The sequence below is a fragment of the Miscanthus floridulus genome, chromosome 15 (assembly GCF_019320115.1).
Source record: "Miscanthus floridulus cultivar M001 chromosome 15, ASM1932011v1, whole genome shotgun sequence".
Lineage (NCBI taxonomy): Eukaryota > Viridiplantae > Streptophyta > Magnoliopsida > Poales > Poaceae > Miscanthus > Miscanthus floridulus.
Window position 1 is genome coordinate 71,745,734 of NC_089594.1, and position 18,941 is coordinate 71,764,674.

The window sequence follows — 18,941 nt, forward strand, 5'->3', positions numbered from 1 at the left end:
AACCAAGACTAAAGAACAGCCAGCAGCCAAATAATACAGCAGCTGAAACAACCTGCATACGGCAACAGCCAAAGTGCTAACAGAGGAACCGAAGCAACAGGGAAACAAGGACTCAACTAAGATCACCGGCAACCCATTGCAGACGAACAAGAAACATCCTGCCTTGAACCATGTCACCGGCTACAATTCATTGTTGATGTCGCGACTATTAAAGGCCAGTTGATATTGATCAACATCTGCTTTGCTCAAGAAAGCAAATTGTCTTGGTTGCAGTTCACCTGTTGGAATGTTCTATTGTTTTCTTTCCATATATTCCACCAAAAATATATCATGAAACCATCAAATTCCCTCGTCTCGCCCTTTTGCATCCTCATTCAGTTTCACTTCATGAACAAATGCATAGTGGAGATGGAATAAGCTACAACATTGATAATGCACATCTAGCTGCAAGTATTCTTCAGAAACCTGCATTCGGCTATTCATGTTGAAGCAGATAACACACTCTTGACAAACTCCCTGGGACGACAGATTGCTGCCAATGGCTTGGCCATCGGCATTGACAGCCCGACACCTTCGGTCATGTCAACAGCACCACATTCATCTACATCCCAGTCGAAGCATTGCAGGAGCGCTGCCAGTGTCAAGCCCATGAGACGAATTGCCATCCCCTCCCCAGGGCAGCGCCTCCGTCCAAGTCCGAACGGCAGCAAGGGGGCGGTGACCGTCACCATGGCAGTGTCCAAGAACCGCTCCGGCCTGAACTCCTCTGGCGCCTCCCACAATTTGGGATCCCGATGGATCACCCAAGCGTTCACGAGGATCATGGTGCCGCGCCGGACATGGAACCCACCGACGGTGCAGTCTTCCATGGCCTCGTGTGCTGGGATGACTGGCCCGACAGGACAGAGCCGGAGGGTCTCCTTGACCACACATTGCAGATATGGGAGGTTCGTCATATCCGACTCCTCCACCAGCCGGGATCTGCCCACGTTGGCGTCGATCTCAGCTCTCGCCTTCAGCATCGCTTCCGGGTGCGTCAGCAGCAGCGCCATTGCCCACTCAATGGTCAGCGCCGATGTGTCTGTGCCGGTACTGAGCAGTACCTGCAGTTGCATCAACCATCATCATGGAGAAGGAGAACTGAGATTGCAACCGCGTTGGTGCCACAATAGCTGATTAGAAGGAGAGACTACTCACCGAGACGATGCCTTTGATGACAGTGTCATTGTAGTACTCAGGATCAGTTTCTTGCAGTGACAAGAGCTCGTCAATGGTGCTCTTCTTCTCCGTGTCTGGGCCACCGGCTTTGCGACTTTGGCGTTTGTCGTGAACGAGGCCGGCGACGAACGCGTCGCGTCTCGCCTGGAGATGGATCAGAGCCGCATCGACCCCGCGCAGACGGTCGACCCACCGCAGCGCCGGGTAGTAGTCCCCGACGCTCATGACGCCGGTCACCGCGAAGATCTCCTCTATGATCTCCTGGAGACCGCGCACGTCGCCGCCGTGCCCGGGCGGCGCGCCGGTGAGCGCGCGCAGCATCACGTTCAGCACCAGCTCGAAGAGCCTGGGCCGGAGCGTCACCGCGGCGGCGCCGGCGCGGGAGGGATCTGTCCCGGCGGCGGCGGCGGCGTCACGGAGCAGGCTGCCGACGAGCGCGGCGACCTCGGCGCGCCGGTCGGCGGCGCGCGCGGCGAGGCGGGACGCCGTGAAGAGCTCGACGGCGAGGAACCGGCGGAGGGCGCGCCAGTGGTCGCCGTGGGAGGACCACCCCACCGTGGTGTACCCGTAGTTGAGCCTGTCCCCGACCAGCAGCCGCGGCCTACCCGCCAGCGCGGCGTCGTGCGCCGTGAAGCACTCCTCGGCCACGGCGTGCCCAGACACCAGCAGCGCGCGCCGCGCGCCCAGGCGCAGGGACAGGAGCGGCGCCGGGGCGCCCCCGGGCCCGGTGCCGTGCGCGGCGGCGAGCGCGGCCAGCGAGTGGTGTAGCGGCTTGCCGAGCAGGTGGAGGTGGCCGAGCAGCGGCAGCGACGGCGGGCTCGGCGCGCCATCGTCGTCGTGCCCCCGACCACGCCTGTTCCAGACAGTGGCAGTGATGAGCAGGGAGATAGCGACGGCAAGGAGGAGGAGGAGTACGGCGTCGCTGGCAACTGCATCCATGGCTGGCTGCAGCGAGGCTTTTGCAGGCGCCACGTATGGAACAGACTACACCAGGGTCGTGGCGCAGTGGCGGCCGACGGCCCGAGGGTGGCGCCGTAGCTGGGAGGCAGGGAGGGGGAGGAAGGTGAGGAAAAAAGGGACAGGGAAGAAGAGGTCTCTATCAGCCTTTACGAAATCCCTTTTTCTCTTGTTTTCTTCTAATCACATGATACATACGTACGTGCGCACAAATGCATTTTACGAACATATTATATCTCAGTTGTTTAGACGGACCACTTCAATTCACATGTATTCGGTGGAATGAGATAGAAAATTAACTAATTTTCACCTTATGGCTTATTTGGATACTAATATATTAGGCATCCAAACAAGGCCTTAATCTGTGGGTTGGAGTGTTTCAATGTGGAATTTAGTTTAAATTGTACACCAAATCACTCTAACACATATAGATCAAGATGGATACATGGGTATACAACTCCAACGCAGATGGATTGATGTGAATACAAGTATATCCAAACAAAAATAAAAGCATCTCCATCAGATTGAGGATATTCAATCTCGTATATGTAGCTAAAGGGGGTTCAAAAACAAAGTTTTGTAGTATAGGAAACTTTTGATGACAATACCCCCTCCTACCATCCTCAAGGGTGGTGTAGCTAGGATAATAAAGAGAGAAGGGTGTAAATGAGATAGACGGTAGAAGAGATATGCCTCTCTATCTTGTAAGAAAAAACAATGAAACTAGCGAAGATGATGAGCGGTGACCTTAGGAGGGTTACCATTCATTAGTGGGGGTTACCATCCATTAGTGAGGAAAGTTAGAGTAACCACTTGAATGGCTGAGAGGTTGAGCTCAATTGTGCGCATCAATCGAGTGAGAGGCTTGGCGTGGCTACGGTTCTAATGATGGAGGTGATAGTTGATAGGGCCAGATGAATCTTCTTTCTTTGAGAAGATCTTAAGATACTCACTCTATCTACAGAAGGACGCAACTCTCACTTAGTGCTACTAAATCAGAAAGCTAGCTAATACATCCTGTGTTGATATAATATATATAGACTAAGTAGTTTTTATGGATAGACTTAATGCCACTAGACTTCAACTGTTTTTGTTTGATATAATTAATGTTGAGTCCGAAAATACGAATTCGAGTGGGTCAAACGTAGAAAATGATGCCGCACGGTACAGGATATATCTCGGCCGTTTTCATCCCTAGCTAAGACATAGAAGCATTGAAATATGAGGCTCACTAAAGTAAATAAATAAAGGGATCCTATAAATAAAACAGGCATCCAAATTCAAAAGCCATTACTCCCTATTCCCTGCTATTTCCACTTGCACTCATAGTGCCAGTGGAAGAATCCATGAAATTTGAAAAAAAAAATGGATGGGGACTATCCTTACCAGACACCTGTGGCACCCATCATGGATTAATGTCACGTGTCTATGCATAATCATCCAATACATGAAAGACTTGTGATTTTTCTTTCTAACTACTCCTCTTTAATTTATGCAACAGTCTTCGGTCAGTTCGACAGCTCGTATTCGGCTTATAAGTCTTGGCTTATCAACCAACGAACAATATTTTTCTCTCACACCAAACCAGCCAACAGTACTTTCAACCATGGCTTATAAGCCAATCCAGCCGAAACGGTGGATAATTATGCACGGACACGTGACATTAATGCATGGTGTGTGCCTATAAGTGCCCGGTGGGGATAGTCTCCACCTATTTTTTTTGGAAATTCAAAGGCCTTCATGTTTTCTGGTGGCCGGGGATTATTGTTTATTAACCCAAAATAAAAGTGAACTTTTTTTTATGTAAATTAGGAGTTTTTATCACATCAGACTAAAATAGACACGTCGCACCATTAACCATGAACACTTCCTACGTGTGTCCTTAGAGTGCCGTGGGGTTGAAACATGCTATTTAACTATTTTATTCGGAGTATGAGTGGGGTGGAAAAAAAACAAAGGTGTGGATTGTAGGCTGGTGCCACAGTACCGTACGTGCCAGCACAAAGGCCTCCTAGGCCTTGTTTAGTTGGCGATTTTTTTTGAGAAATGGTACTGTAGTATTTTCGTTGTTATTTGGTAATTAGTGTTTAATCATAGTCTAATTAGACTTAAAAGATTTATCTCGTAAATTTTGTCTAAATTGTGTAATTAGTTTTATTTTTTATTTATATTTAATGTTTTATGTATATGTTCCAAGATTCGATGTGACCGAAAATCTTAAAAAAATTTATAAAATTTTGGGAGTGGGCGCCAAGGGTGGGCGCCAAACTCGACCGCTCACGGTTTCTCTCTCCACTCGAGTCGATCACTTGCATGGGTAGGGCCGTAGGGGACAACACCAGGCTGGCGCACACTGCACCCTAGTAGTGCTCCCTGATTCCCAAAATAAATCTTTATCATATATTTCGATAAGTCAAATAATATCAACTTAAACATATATATAAAAAAATACGTAATATTTGTCACACTGGATAAATATCATTAAGTTAATTATGTCGTATAATTTTATAATAAACCTATTTGGAGATATAAATTTTGATATTATTTTCTATAAGTTTAGTCCACACCATGATTAGTTGACTCCTTGAAATATGATATGAAGACTTATTTTAAGATGGATGAAGTAGTTGCATGCTAGGACAACCCGTTGCTTGAGCATCTCCAAGAGTTTCTAATAAAGCCTCCAGTTCTAGGATTTTTGGTAAGAATAGAAAAAAACCTATCTCTAAGAGTTCCCTATCTTACCTCCCAATCTTTTGGTACTTGGACCAAAAGCGTAGATATACGCACGAGAGGAAGGCACGCTTATCGGTCTGCCAATCTAAGGTGGAAGGACGTGGGAAAGAGTAAAAAATAGAAAAGGGTTCCTGATGCAAATAATGTATAAGAGAGAAATAATATATAAAAGTGGTTACGATAATTTAGAAATAGTTTAGGATTTCTAATGTAAAATTATCTCCTATATTTTAGAAGTGAATTATTGGAACCTGTTGGAGATGGTCTTATTTGTTCCTCCCTATACTTTTTGACGAGTTGGACAACTCTATGGTTTTGGGAAGAAATTTTTAGGAACTCTTGGAGATGTTTTAGGATGGACGAAGTAGTTGCATGCTAGGACAACCCGTTGCTTCCCTTTCCATATCAGGCACATTAGAGCAATTAAAATACTTTTGCTGATGTAGAGGAGAGAAGAAAGGAGAACTTGTTTCTCATGCTAGCATCAGCATGCGAGACTATGTAGTGGTGGGTTCACATATTAAGTGAATGGAGTGTAATTAAGAAAGAGAAGGTGGAACATGGGTTAAAATAATAATAAAAAAGATATATAAATAAATAAGAGACATTTCTTGGTTATTGTGCATCAGCTTGCTGTAAACTTATGACACTCCTAACCTAGGAACTAGATGGTTTATATCTTTATTAATTAGGATGTCAACTCAGCAAAACAGTGACATGACAATGGAATTAAGCAAACCAGAGAGGGCCTCGTGATCTTTTCTCTACATAACCTCGTGTAAAATATTACGAAGTATCTAACAAATAAAGATAAATTTTAGATAAGGCCTCGTGATCTTTTCTCCTCTCAACTGTCCAAATTTTGGAATCTTTACTCTCAAAATTATGTCAAGCGTATCAATTGAATCATGTTGCGCCAAAATAGCTCGCATCTCGACTTGTCATAGAGTGAACCTTGACTTGATCCAACAGTGGAATATCATACTTCATGGAAAGCATATTGACCAAGTAACCATAAAGAAATAATTTGCAGTAACACCTGTACGCTTCATGTGCATGAAACAATAAAATGCAAACACCTTGGTACACTTATGTGTACATTCACCAAAAACCAGCCAAAGGCAATCTCCAGGTAGCCTATGCGTGTGCGCGTAGTACAAGTTCACTGAGTGCTTGTTTAGTTCTAAAAAAAGTTTTTCAAAAAGTGCTACAGTAGTCATCACATCGAATCTTGCGATACGTGTATGGAGCATTAAGGCCCCGTTTGGCAGGGCTTCTCCACTGGCTTCAGGAGCCGTTTGGAGCCATTTTCTACCAAACGGGGTAAAGTAAAATAGCTTCCCTTGTGAAGCCCCTAAAAATATGCTCTCACAGTGATTTGGGGTGGGATGGAGCAAAAAAAGTGGCTTCTCTCGGCTCCTCCTCTAGGCCCCTAAAAACATGCTCTCACAGGGAAGCCATTTTGCCAAACGATTTACCAAAACCGCTTCAGCTCCACCGGTGGAACTGTTCGTGGAGCTAAAACAAAAAAAATAGCTTCACTACTGAAGTGAAGCCCTGCCAAACGGGGCCTAAATGTAGACGAAAAAAAAACTAATTGCACAGTTTGGTTGAAAATTGCGAGACGAACGTTTTGAGCCTAATTAGTCCATAATTAAACACTAATTGCCAAATAAAAATAAAAATACTAAAGTAGCCAAATTTCCAAAATTCACGAACTAAACACGCACCGAGGACTGCCAGAAGATTGAATCTTTTTTTTTGTCGATTCGTGTGCTTGATTGTATCCACCTTACGGCAGCAGGACTGTAGGAGGTTTGGGTCTCCTACTGTCGCTCCTAAAATTTATGTCACATCAAATGTTTGAATACATGTATAGAATATTAAATATAGACTAATTATAAAACTAATTACATAACTTGCGACTAATTTGCGAGACGAATCTTTTAAGCCTAATTAGTCCATGATTTGACAACGTGGTGCTACAGTAAATATGCACTAATGATAAATTAATTAGGCTTAAAAAAATCGTCTCATAAATTAGCCTCCATCTATGTAATTGATTTTGTAATTAATCTATATTTAATGCTCCTTATTAGTATATAAACATTCGATGCGATATGAATTTTAGAAGCGACTAAAGAACTAAACACCCCCTTTGATTGACTTCTTACCCTCGATGTGGGTGCAGCAACAGCAACACTTCGATCACCATGTGGACAGAAAAGAAGGAGCTGCTCAGCTGCTTGAGGTGCAACAGCATCAATTTAGGGTCTCTTTGGCACGACTTATGCCGGCTTCGGCTTCATCTATTTTGTGCAAATCGAGGCACTGTAGCGTGAAGCCGTTTTGTAAGCCGGGTTAAAATGAACTAGAAGCCGGGAAAAGCTAGTTTTTCTGGCTTCACCGGTTTTGGCTTTACTGGTGAAGCCGTTTTGGATGAGCCGTGCCAAAGGGGCTTTAACAAGTGGTTCTCCGACTCGAATCGCAGGACTGACGCCAACTTGAGAGGGCGCATGTCGGTTTTTACGCACGGCAACACCGAATTGATTTCAGTCCTTCTCCAATAACTACTTTCGTTGCTGTTTGACACGAATCTACGCCCTGTTCGTTTGAGTTTGTTTGGATTATAAGCCATGACTGAAAGTACTGTTGGTTAGTTTGATGTGAGAAAAAAATACGGTTCGTAGGCTGATAAGCCATGGTTTATAAGCTAAATACGACCGAGCGAACTGGCTGATAGTTGTTGGCAAGGTAGTCGATAAGATTCTGAACCATATCCTTCCTGTTCAGGTTGTTGGCTTCATTCCAGAACAGACCGATGTCGGGTACCAAGGGTCCTTGGTGAATTTTGTTAGCTACTAGTATCTGGGGCGCGCGCATTCGCGCGCCCGTGAGGTGTCGCGGCAACCAATTGCAGGGATCTAAAGTCAGTGTATTTGTGCGAGATAGAAGTCTAAATATGGATATAGGATGGCGGTCCATTAGTACATCGAAGGTTAAAAGGTATCTATATTACAAGAGTATTTGCTGCTATCATAGTACATACGGGCTATATAAAAACTACAATAATTAGAGGCGGTAGTTGATAAACTTCTGGGCTAACAGACTCTGTTGGAGTAGCTGTTTTGGCGTGTGCACTTGTCTTCAGAGGCAGCCGCTGGCGCTGTTTGTTTCCTAACTGGATTCATCAGCTTCGGAGTTGCGCTTTGGAGTAGCTATGGTGGAGCATTGTTTGCAGAGACACAAGTTTCATAACCGCAAATTAGTAAAGAGTTGTATGTGTAAATAACTGATCGGTTGATTAAGTATTAGCATGGACTTACGGTTGTAGTAGGAGTCGTCTTAAGGTGGATGGAGATGTGGGCCTGCACAAGCAACTGCGTGATATTAGTGTTTGTGTTAGAGCGAGTAATTGATTTGTGTGCCTAATTATTTTTGTATGTAGACAATGATAGCTGATGACTTTGTTGGGTAGGAGGCATTAGCTTTTTTAGGTTATGTGGCTGTACTTATGGGACATGGTAGCAAGTATAAATATAAGGAGCTGTTTTTGGAGTTCATGAGCTGTGGCTGTACCATGTGGATGAGATGTGATCTCATCATCGGAGTAGGAGTATAGGTCGCGGCGGTCTGACGTATCGAGCACTGAGTCTCCTGTATGAAACAAAAGGAGAAAAAAGAGTTATTGTGATAAAGCAAGCATAGGTAGGTGGACGTACTAATTCTAGCTGCGCTGTCAATCAATAATTACCTCGAATATGAGAGATGCGTTCCTCTGGTGGAGTGTCCCTGCCTTGCATTTGCTCTGTGAGTATTTCATATTTCAGTGGCCAGATATCGATAATATCATTGGTCGCTGGTGCGTTTCTGAGACCTATGTGGGCCTGGAGGGGCAGTGCAGAGAGCTGGCCACGGACTGTTATCTCATATTGGAGGGTAGCAGATATGAAGTTTATTTCATTGATAGTGCAAAGTCTATCAAACAGTCGGTATAGGACTGAGTTGGAGCATAGGTGCGGTGGCATGCCCGAGATGTAGATGATGAGTCGCTCGTATGGTTCGTTTGTAGGGGTATCCTTAGCGAGGTGCAGATTTAATGGATTGGATCTGAGCAAATCCTGTAGTGGAACTGAGGTGGCACCGTGTTGTGGTTTCCATGGCATGAATACGAAGTTGTTATTGTTGATGCTTATGAAACAGTTGGTTAGCAGGTGGGTTTTGGCAGCTGGTGTGGGTAGGCGAAGGAAAAATCCTGGCCCATAGTAGGATATGCTTTCGAGGGCTATGGTGATTCCATGATGCTGGTAGATTGCATCTCTCAGCTCATAGGCATTGCATGGGAGTGAAGTTGTGTCTGGAGCAGCTACCATGATGGTATTGGCAAAAGAGTTTGTGTCAAGATCTGTCAGATCTGTGTTGTCGATGATTGTGAGATTGGAGAAAGGGCGTCTTGGCATATATATATATATATATATATATATATATATATATATATATATATATATATAAAAACAGTATTAATGTAATATCTAAGAAATTTCTTGGCATATATTGAATAAAGGCCGTCTTCGTATCTATTAAAAAAAAGGGTCAATATCTAAGAAATTTCTTGGCATATATTCATCAAAAGGGTCAACCTGGTTGAGTGCATCTATAGTTTTCTCTGGAAGCTCAATGTCTTCAGCTAGAGAGTGAGTCTCTTCATCTGTTGGTCGATCGATGTACACTGGGGTGTTTTTGAATCTAAGAACGGCAATTTTAGTGTTGTAGCATATGATGGTTTAGTTACATATGGGGTCAGGTCGATGAAGGCTGTACCTAGAGTAGAAAGGACGTGCCTCTGGAATGTTGGGGTTCAAGTAGTAGCAGCAGGCTGAACTTCCTGTTAGGCATGGTTTATCTGCGAGAGGCCAGAGGTGAACAATTTTCAGAATGAAAAAGTATGCTGGTTTACTATGGTAGATGGGCATATGCCTATGACCTTTGGTCTGGAATGTAGAAGATAAATTACCATTATTTTTAATATCCTCTCGTGGTACGCATCCAACAACAAGGCAAACAATAACATTACCAGCCTCACTGTCGTATATATTGCTAATGTCGAAAGCTCTAGCATGCTCGCTCCACAGGGTAATCTTCATCATATTGTCTCTGGATGGGAATTAATTCTGGATGAATATATATTTTTATACCTGTATAGGCGGGTGGTAAGTGCAAGGTGTTGTAGTCTGTGACATAGGCAGTTACATACCTTAGATCCTTGATATAGATCTCTCTGAGCGTTTTTGCCTTTTCTTGGTTCTTTGGCACAAATGTATGCGTTGCTTCATACTTGACAAGGTAATCAATGACATCTTAAAAATTTAGAGGTCAACAGCACCAGTTAACAAGAAAATAACAAACTGAAAGTGAAGATAGAGTTTATCTGCAACATATTCTGGATCTACAATGAACTTGTTAAGTTGTAGACCATTCGTGTTGGTTTTATGGCTGGGAACTGAGTGATCCTATAAATGTATTCAGGAATTGTTTGTGGAGGGTTTTGAACACCTCAACAGTCATTTGGGCTGCCATCTCTATCATCAGATCTTTGTCAACTGGCCTGTAGCTTTTCTTGGCACTGTCAACGAGAAATTTCTTGATAATGTAAACCTTTCCAACTTCAAAAAGAGATGCCTTGGATTTGATCAGGTCATTTGAAATCTCTGCATACATGGCGTGTCCCTGTAATTGTAAATACGCAATGAACTGATTAGATGCTATCAATATGAACATGTAATAGCAGAAGGTATAGTATTGATTCTATTTTTTGAAGGCTAACTAATTTTAAGATGGTTTTGACCAAGTCAGGAAGGTACCCGTGCGTCTGCTAGAACCATGCCAACATACAGAGGTGGTCCCTGGCCCATGTTTTCATAGTGTGTCCATTTTCTGATGACTCGAGTAGTTATGCCTTGTGTGTGGTGACCTTTCTGCAGATTGCTGAGAAACCTTGGCTGCTGCATGGTGTACCTGGTATGTATGAAAGAAAGTGTTATTTTTTGGTATGGAGGCAGTTTTAAAATAGCAGAAATAGAAGGTTGCTCTCTTTTTCCATTTTTGGATAAGCAACTACTGTTTCATTTCTTAGTTTATCAAAAAAAGTGCAGACGCTGCATTCATGTACATATTGACAGCACTACCTAAATCCCTCTATGGAAGGATTTTCAAAAGCATCTATACAAGCCAAATTTCGGCTATGGTAGGCACGCTGGCCTGTTGCAACGGACTGTACATATATAGGTACACTACTTAAATTATCATGGGCTTAACAGATGCAAACAGGAAGCAAAATACTACTGAAAGCAGGTGGAGTTTGGTAGGTGAAATGCATAGGTATGGCTGGTTTCATCTTTTATCTAGTCTAAATACTGAAGCACTTCTCTATAGACTACATTCTTGGTCTCATTGGTAGCTTTTCCATCGTCATCTTCGATGTATATCTTCAGACCTTGTTTTGCAGTTGCACGTGATACAGCAATGTATAGCTGTCCATGTGAAAAATAGGCTTTTTGAGGTAGACGCCAACAGCTGAGAGAGTTTGTCCCTGGCTCTTGTTGATTGTCATAGCGTAGCATACTCTGATAGGATATTGTCGGCGCTGTAGAACAAATGGCCATTTGTTACTTTTTAAAGTTAAGGTTATGCGAGGTATAGCGAAGGCTGGATTCACCTGTCGCCCATTCATAATATTAGCTTCAATTGTCCATTCTCCAACCGAAGTGACGATCAGTCTTGTACCATTGCAAAGACTAGCCCTTTGGTTGAGATTGCGCAGTAACATTATTGGGATTCCTGGTTTCAGAATGATTTTATGCTGTGGGAAATTATTACCACTGATTGAGTTTAAGAACTCAATTGGGTATAAGAGGTCATATGCTTCTTGTTGAGCAGTGGATTTATCAATAGTATCTGAGCTCAGGCATTCCTTCTCTGTACCAGGGACTAAGGGGATCATGTAATCATTAACAGTATCTGTCAGTTCATTTGTTAGAGCTAGTATAGCTCTCTATGATAAGTATACATGGTCTTTGTATCTGGCACGAAAGTTAGGATAAACTGAGTGGACAATAGCTGCAAGTCTATCCTCATCAGGAGTGATAAGCAGTTGCTGTGGTACTGTAATCCAGCTTGGTTCATCGTCTCCATCTCTAGCCGTGCATGGTATTTTGCCTTCACCGATGTCCAATATCCACCTACTAAATGCTGCCACCTCCTGCTGTTTAGAAGGATCATCTAGTGAACATATTAATCGCATATTCTGTTTTAGACTCAGGATTTCAACATGGGCCCATAACCGAGACCTGATGATAGTGGAGCTAATGATATCTTTTTTGGTACCACCTTCAACCACAGGTAAGATTTGTCTGAGGTCCCCTCCTAGAACAACAACTTTTCCACCAAATGGTATATGAGCAGCCTCTGGGCTTTTGGCTTTTTCAATATCTCTGAATGTGTGGTCTAAGGCCTCGAAGCATCTCCTATTAGCCATGAGGGCCTCATCCTAGATGACCAAGCTTGTGAGCTCAATAAGCTCAGAAAGCATTGTGCCCCTACTAACATCGTAGACTGTATCCTCTTCTACCTCACAAGGAATTTTGAACCTTGAGTGAGCTATACGACCTCCTTGGAGCAGCAGCACCGCTACACCCGAGGAAGCCACGGTCAGTACAATCTTATTCTTTGCTCTAAGATATCCAACCATTCTATTCCATAAGTATGTTTTACCGGTGCCTCCGTATCCTGAAACAAAGAAGAATCCAGGCTGGTTTTGTTCAACACTCTGGACTATTGTGTTGAAAGCATTTGCCTGATCTTCGTTGAGAGAAATAGTTGGATTATTCATATCAATGGATGGATCCGAGGGATGTGATAGTTCCTCTTCAACCAGACGATTGTGTAGAACAGGATATTCAGAATGGGTGAGGCAGATTGTAGTCAGCTATGTTCTTACCACTCTACGAGAATAAAATGGCTAGCTCATCGAGAAGAAAATCTCTAGTTCGTGAATCAGGTACTGCATAGTTTGGATCACCGACCATATCTCTATATTGATAGATAATATCATCAGATAGATGGCGCCATACTTTTTCAAAGAAACTCTTTTCGTCACCTACCTCATAGAATAGGATCATGGTAACGAACAAGCTTCGTAGCTGTGTCGAAGTAGCCCAAGTAGCCGACTCATCAAAGGCATTATACCACTCTTGGTCATCACCAAGGAGACCATGTGATTAGCATGCCTCTTTGAAAGTGTGATGATATGTTCCATTATGAAATCTAAGGTTTTCATAGCTGGTGGCACCTTTCACTATTAGAAGCAACATGCGAAGGTAGTACCACTCACCAGCCGATGGGTGCACATAATGGAGCCTGCCTATCTTACCAAACTTTTGCTTCCGCTTATGCCATTTCCTGTCTCTTTGATCCCATAACCATCTAGAGGGAAATTGTGGATAAGTGAGCGCTCTAGCTTCAGGAAAAATTGCATTACACTTAAACCACTGAGTCAACATTGTTCTTCTCAAAAACTCTGCTGATACTAATTTCTCCATTTTGGTCCTTGCACTAAAGCTTACAAAATTTTTGTTTAGAAGGTGGACAGGCATTCTCTCTACCGCTGGGTGGTGTCTGTGGATGTCATATCCAAATATTCTCCAGCATGCATCTTGTTCACAGATATATCTGCAATCGAGGTATTCTTTTACCTCATTTATAGTGTTTGTTTCGTCATCATATGGTGCTGGCTGGCCTTTCTTAACCCTCTGTAGGTAAGCTTTGCTACAATCAGCTCCCTTGGTTACATATTTGAAGAGGTACTTGATGAAGGTCGTTTTATTGCACCATTCAACATTTATATGTGCCTGGTACTTTTTGAGCAGCAACATATTATATGGGACAACCCATCTATTATCCATCTGGAAGCCTCCTTTCTTAACAAAAAGTGCATTTGTTCGTCTCTTGTACACTGCAAAACCATTCTTGTTAACTATAGTGGCTGCCTCATATGGCTTGGGAAAATGTTTTGAGCATTTTTTCTTTTTCATGCAGGGACATTTTGGGTTATCTTTACCACAAGGGCCATGTATCATATGTTCGGAGGCAAGAGCATAGCCAAGTGGATCTATTTTTGGATCAGGTATCTCTACAGCGACATATTTGTCAATCATTGCTGCAGTTGGACTTGATGTATCCGTGGAAGTCCATAGAATAATATGGGCATGTGGCAGTCCCCTTTTCTGGAATTTGATAGTGTGGAGCACTGCATTGGAAAAAGAGGGATCTTAAGAATTTGTAAGAAATAGTGGCTTGTTAGGAAACAGCATGCAGGTAGGTACGAATGGAAAGGACTGTATTGAAGCAAGGATAGCAAGACACTATGCATAAACATGAGTGTACCTGCATTGCAGGGTCCAAAAGATGTACCAGCTTTGATATCAAGTAGACGTTCCTCTAATTTCATATTAAAGACCCTGACTATCAAATCATTCCTGTCAACTGGCTTTTGTCCAGGATCAAAGATGGCTTCAGTGATCTCAGGCCATTTAGGATTGCATGTGAAAGTAACGAAGAAATCTGGAGGACCATATTCTCGACAAATAGCGATCCTATCATGATAATTTTGTATCATGTAACGTCTACCACCCGTGTGCGATGCCGGTAGCACGGTCATCTTCCCCATCTCGCTGCCCTCTGTGGATCCTCCGTTTATTGCATCACAGATTCCTTAGATACTTTCCATTCTAATATCAGCTTGGTTTTCTACTATGTATCATAACCTGTTTTCATCTACACAGGCCCGAGCATCCACCTTAGCTTGACTTGAGAGTGCACCATAACACAGATACGGATTTGGTTCATCTTTCCTATAATGGAACATGTAGCAGTAGTAGTCCTGCATGGTGACTTTTATATGAGCATTGGCTCTTGTCTGTATGACTCCAGCGTATAGAACCCCAGCTTGCTAACCACGCTCAGCATATGGAAATAACAAAGGATATTGAAGCGCCATGAAAGCGGGATGCAGAGCAGAAATCTGTTGAAGGTCTCCTGCTTGTTTCTGCACAATAATATCCCGCTCAAAGGCTTCGTAACTGAAATCACCAACTACTAACATAGCCAGCTGATCTGTAGTTGGTAAGCTGTACTGAGGCGGATCACCATCTCTTGGGCCAACTATGCGAATAACAAAGTCTTCTGTTTCATCATCTGCCAACCGATCCCTCGCCATCCGAAACTGCTGCGCGAATGAGTTGTGTTGATCAAGCATGGCAGCTAGGGACTGAACAATAGCAGGATCTAGATCCGATCCTCTAGCATCATGATGACCTAAAGAAGCAATTCTATTTTGCACCTCGTGCGATGTATCATACACATATAGTTGTATGAACTTGGCAGGCTCATCATCCGATGGCAGCAAAGAACCTATGCGGTGGTGAATTTGTCCACAAATCTTGAAAACCGGAGGACCTCCACCATCATTCATGGATCGGTCTATGTTTGTTCCCATCGAAGTGAAGGCAAAAAGGCAATTGTACTGCCTGATATTTTCATAAATTTATTGGAGATAGGACCACCGTCAGATCTCGCAAGAGTTGCTAGAGGCTCAGGTCTTGGCAGGAACCGTGGAATGGCGACTCTACCTCCTTTGCAGCACTTGTTGTAGATAACTGAGCCCAAAGAACCCTGGGAGTCCTTGCCAACTCTTTCGGCGTGCCAAAAAATGGCTCGGCAGTTGCAGCATTGCTGATCAGGTGGACCATAATATGATCTTCCAGGATACAAAACTGGTTCATAGATATGGAACAGGCAGATGCATAGTAAGAAGCTATTTTTTGGGCCTAGGCTGTGCACCGTGCTAAAAGTAAAGGCACATGTGCTGTGAAGATATGGAATCAGTACCTTTGAGGGCTTCTACGAAGGCCTCATCAAACTGGCCACACTCTAGATCAGCACTTTGCCTAGATGCAGCACCTGTACACATACTCTAGGTCTTAGGAATATGGATATGGAAGGAGATAGATAGAGAGTGTGTGTGTGTCTAGTAGGTCTAAATACCTCTCCAGACAAGGCGATGTTGGTTTAACAGTTTCCTTCTTTTGTTCCTACATGCAGCAGGATTGGATGTTTCTAGAGCACACGAAGTATTGTTTCCTAAGTAGAAGAATTATAAGGCTAACGCAGGAACAGCATGAATCTAACGCTGTATGTACACATGGGGGCCTGAACAGCTGATGGCACATACGTGCTCTCGCGTGGCGGCCTATCGATGTCGGTGTACCGGAGCTCTCTGCATGCACAGGAGCCTCCACTGCCATATATAGGCATATACTGTTAGGCTAACCAATATAGACAAATATGCAGGTCTCGGGAATTAGTTCCAGAGATCTTTTATACAAAATGGCGACTAAAACAAAGTGCATTTTACATACATGTCTGTTGTGCAGCCATAGGAAGCGGCTACTCCATGTGGTTTCGCTGGCTGTGCATCTTACTATGAAGAGACATGAACATAATTTTTTTTGGAGGGGAAAAATACATGATTGACACATAATATGAGTAATATAGAGAGATGGGAGTTTTAACATGGAAAAAGGTATGAAGCAGGTACTTCAAAAAAAGGTAAATGGCCATAAATGGCATGAACAAATTAGGTGTGCAGTAAAAAATTTTGGACACAGCTATAACTCAGGAATCTACGTCTATATGGCAGAATGTGGTAGCACGACCATGGCTTCAGTAGCAAACAAGATGTAAGTAACGAAACGCGAAAACATAGTTCCACAATTGAATCTGATTTATTGCTTTAGGAAGCTGTAGTTACAATAGAAGCAAGAAATTATTACAGAGCGACAGTCTAAGAAGGCACAGCCTAGAAACACTAAAGAGCACTACCATGCGGAATAGCTGCGACCTCATCTAACAGGAGCCGTGCAAAAACTTCGAGCGCAGGCAAAAGCACATTTGGGTGTTCTGAGACCGCTATTACCAATCTAGCAAGTTGTGTACCCCTATTTGCAATTGGGAGGAGCCGCTGAGCAATAGCTCTATACATATGTAATCCATGCACACTATAATCAACAGCAGCCGAACCATATAGCCTTTGCAAAGCAATAATAGCTTGGAACGCTGCGGCCTCATACGCTAAAGCCTCATCTAAATGTGGATGACCCCAAAAAAACAATGTGCGTTGGCCGGTGTGAAGCACACTGGATGGCAATTCAATCTCTATACCATAAAGATGTGTCCCATCCTGTATCACCTCATGTATACAAGATATATAAGGTAAGCAACATTGCTGTGCAATATCCCTCAAAATAGCTATATATGATGAGTTGGAAGAAAACATGACGCCAATGCTGGGTTTGCCAAATAAAAAATTTGTTTTCCGAGAAAAAAACTTTTGGTAGGGATTTTGTAGATCTGAAATATTTTTTTTGGCAAAGTCTTCGTGCGGAGCCAAAACTAAAACCAGTGTCGATATCCAGACAGCCGTAAGAAGCGACCGCGTTCTTCTAATGTGTTTGTAGAACCCAAAAGAAAGCAGACTGATATCAGTTTACTTCATCATAAGAAGCACTGGTTTGCAGAATAGGTGTGCATACAAGGATGAGCCACTCTTACCTGAGAGCAAGCAGGAATCAAGTACAGAGGATCTTGAGGAACACCGAATAGCTATCCAACTGAGCACGACGTAGTACCTTTTGTCTAGCAGAGCGAAATAACCCAACCCAGGACAGCGATGCACGCCGAGGAACCTGTATTATCTCATAACAATAGCAAAAGCAACAGCAAATTAGGTCAATACACAAAGGGCATAAATCATAAAATAAAACGGTGCGTGCAACAACATATGAAATAGTTTAGGCGAAACCCAATACATGACAGAAATCAGATTCTAATTTGGAGCAACACTATACAGAAAAGAGTGTCCTAATTTCCCAAATATATATATATATGGTCACCAAACAAACAGCAAGTAAAAGATAACGTTACACTACTATCGCTTATTGCTCCCTATACGCAATAGACAGGAAAATAGCAGATTGAAACCATGTTACATAAAAGATGTTATTTTGAAATGGCTGATCCTGCATCAAACAAATAGCGTTGATTCAGTCAGTAAGGAATGACATGTAACCCAAAGGCATGTCTTTGCCCTACCCAAATACTGGCTAACTCAATGTTACACTACTATCGCCTATCGCTCCCTATATGCATATCGGTTAGCAGTAAGAGCCTTAGATGTATAACAGCAAAAAACAAATTTTGAAAGCAGTCCAAATAATTTTTATGACTTATAATGTCCAGCTCGTCCTCACCAGTGGCCCTTGGCTGTGTTACTCGTGTAGGAAATCAAACATAAATCATACGGTCCCCCACGTGTTGGCATGCGGCAAACAAAAGCATCAATTGGCATACAGTTGAAAAAGAAAGCAGTGAACCCATGTATAACAGCAAAAAACTAATCTTGAAAGCAGTCCAAATAATTTTTATGACTTATAATGTCCAATTCGTCATCACCAGTGGCCCTCGGCTGTGTTACTCGTGTAGAAAATCAAACATAAATCAAACATGATGCCAATGCTGGGTTTGCCAAATAAAAAATTTGTTTGCCGAGAAAAAAACTTTTGGTGGGAATTTTGCAGATCTAAAATATTTTTTTTTGGCAAAGCCTTCGTGCGGAGCCAAAACTAAAACCAGTGTCGATATCCAGACAGCCGTAAGAAGCGACCGCGTCCTTCTAGTGTGTTTGCAGAACCCAAAAGAAAGGAGACTGATATCAGTTTACTTCATCATAAGAAGCACTGCTTTGCAGAATAGGTGTGCATACAAGAGCCGCTCTTACCTGAGAGCAAGCAGGAATCAAGTACAGAGGATCTTGAGGAACACCGAACAACTATCCAACTAAGCACGACGTAGCACCTTCTGTCTAGCAGAGCGAAATAATCCAACCCAGGACAGTGATGCACGCTGAGGAACCTGTA

At 43.1% G+C, this 18,941-nt stretch overlaps 1 protein-coding gene and 3 long non-coding RNA genes across 7 annotated transcripts; all 4 read right to left on the minus strand.

The window, feature by feature from the left end:
* Positions 1-225: 225 nt before the first annotated feature.
* LOC136508540 (cytochrome P450 81Q32-like) lies at positions 226-2,281 on the minus strand. Its single transcript, XM_066503226.1, has 2 exons — positions 1,198-2,281; positions 226-1,103 (listed from the first exon to the last, which is right to left on the minus strand). Exons 1-2 carry the CDS (start codon positions 2,155-2,157, stop codon positions 480-482), a joined length of 1,584 nt encoding a protein of 527 aa, XP_066359323.1. The 5' UTR covers positions 2,158-2,281; the 3' UTR covers positions 226-479.
* Positions 2,282-7,975: 5,694 nt separating this feature from the next.
* Positions 7,976-9,153, minus strand: LOC136506659 (uncharacterized). The gene is made up of 3 exons (XR_010771691.1): positions 8,666-9,153; positions 8,491-8,568; positions 7,976-8,129 (listed from the first exon to the last, which is right to left on the minus strand). It is a non-coding gene; the product is annotated as an uncharacterized lncRNA (long non-coding RNA).
* Positions 9,154-9,536: 383 nt separating this feature from the next.
* Positions 9,537-10,279, minus strand: LOC136506726 (uncharacterized). 2 transcript variants are annotated; one of them, XR_010771707.1, is made up of 4 exons: positions 10,166-10,279; positions 9,926-10,065; positions 9,733-9,814; positions 9,537-9,657 (listed from the first exon to the last, which is right to left on the minus strand). It is a non-coding gene; the product is annotated as an uncharacterized lncRNA (long non-coding RNA). The 2 variants fall into 2 exon arrangements; XR_010771706.1 differs by having other exon boundaries at positions 9,926-10,264.
* A 194-nt stretch (positions 10,280-10,473) lies between these two features.
* On the minus strand, positions 10,474-18,926 carry LOC136509594 (uncharacterized). 3 transcript variants are annotated; one of them, XR_010772386.1, is made up of 6 exons: positions 18,803-18,926; positions 17,578-17,711; positions 16,386-16,447; positions 16,199-16,264; positions 10,773-10,926; positions 10,474-10,638 (listed from the first exon to the last, which is right to left on the minus strand). It is a non-coding gene; the product is annotated as an uncharacterized lncRNA (long non-coding RNA). The 3 variants fall into 3 exon arrangements; XR_010772385.1 differs by lacking the exon at positions 16,199-16,264; XR_010772384.1 differs by lacking the exons at positions 16,199-16,264; positions 16,386-16,447 and having other exon boundaries at positions 17,655-17,711.
* Positions 18,927-18,941: the final 15 nt, after the last annotated feature.

Coding starts and splice junctions, on each gene's coding strand:
- LOC136508540 (XM_066503226.1), bottom strand. CDS start 2,157: ATGGATGCAGTTGCCAGCGACGCCGTACTCCTCCTCCTCCTTGCCGTC. Junction 1,104..1,197: donor TCATCAAAGGCATCGTCTCG/GTGAGTAGTCTC, acceptor ATGCAACTGCAG/GTACTGCTCAGTACCGGCAC.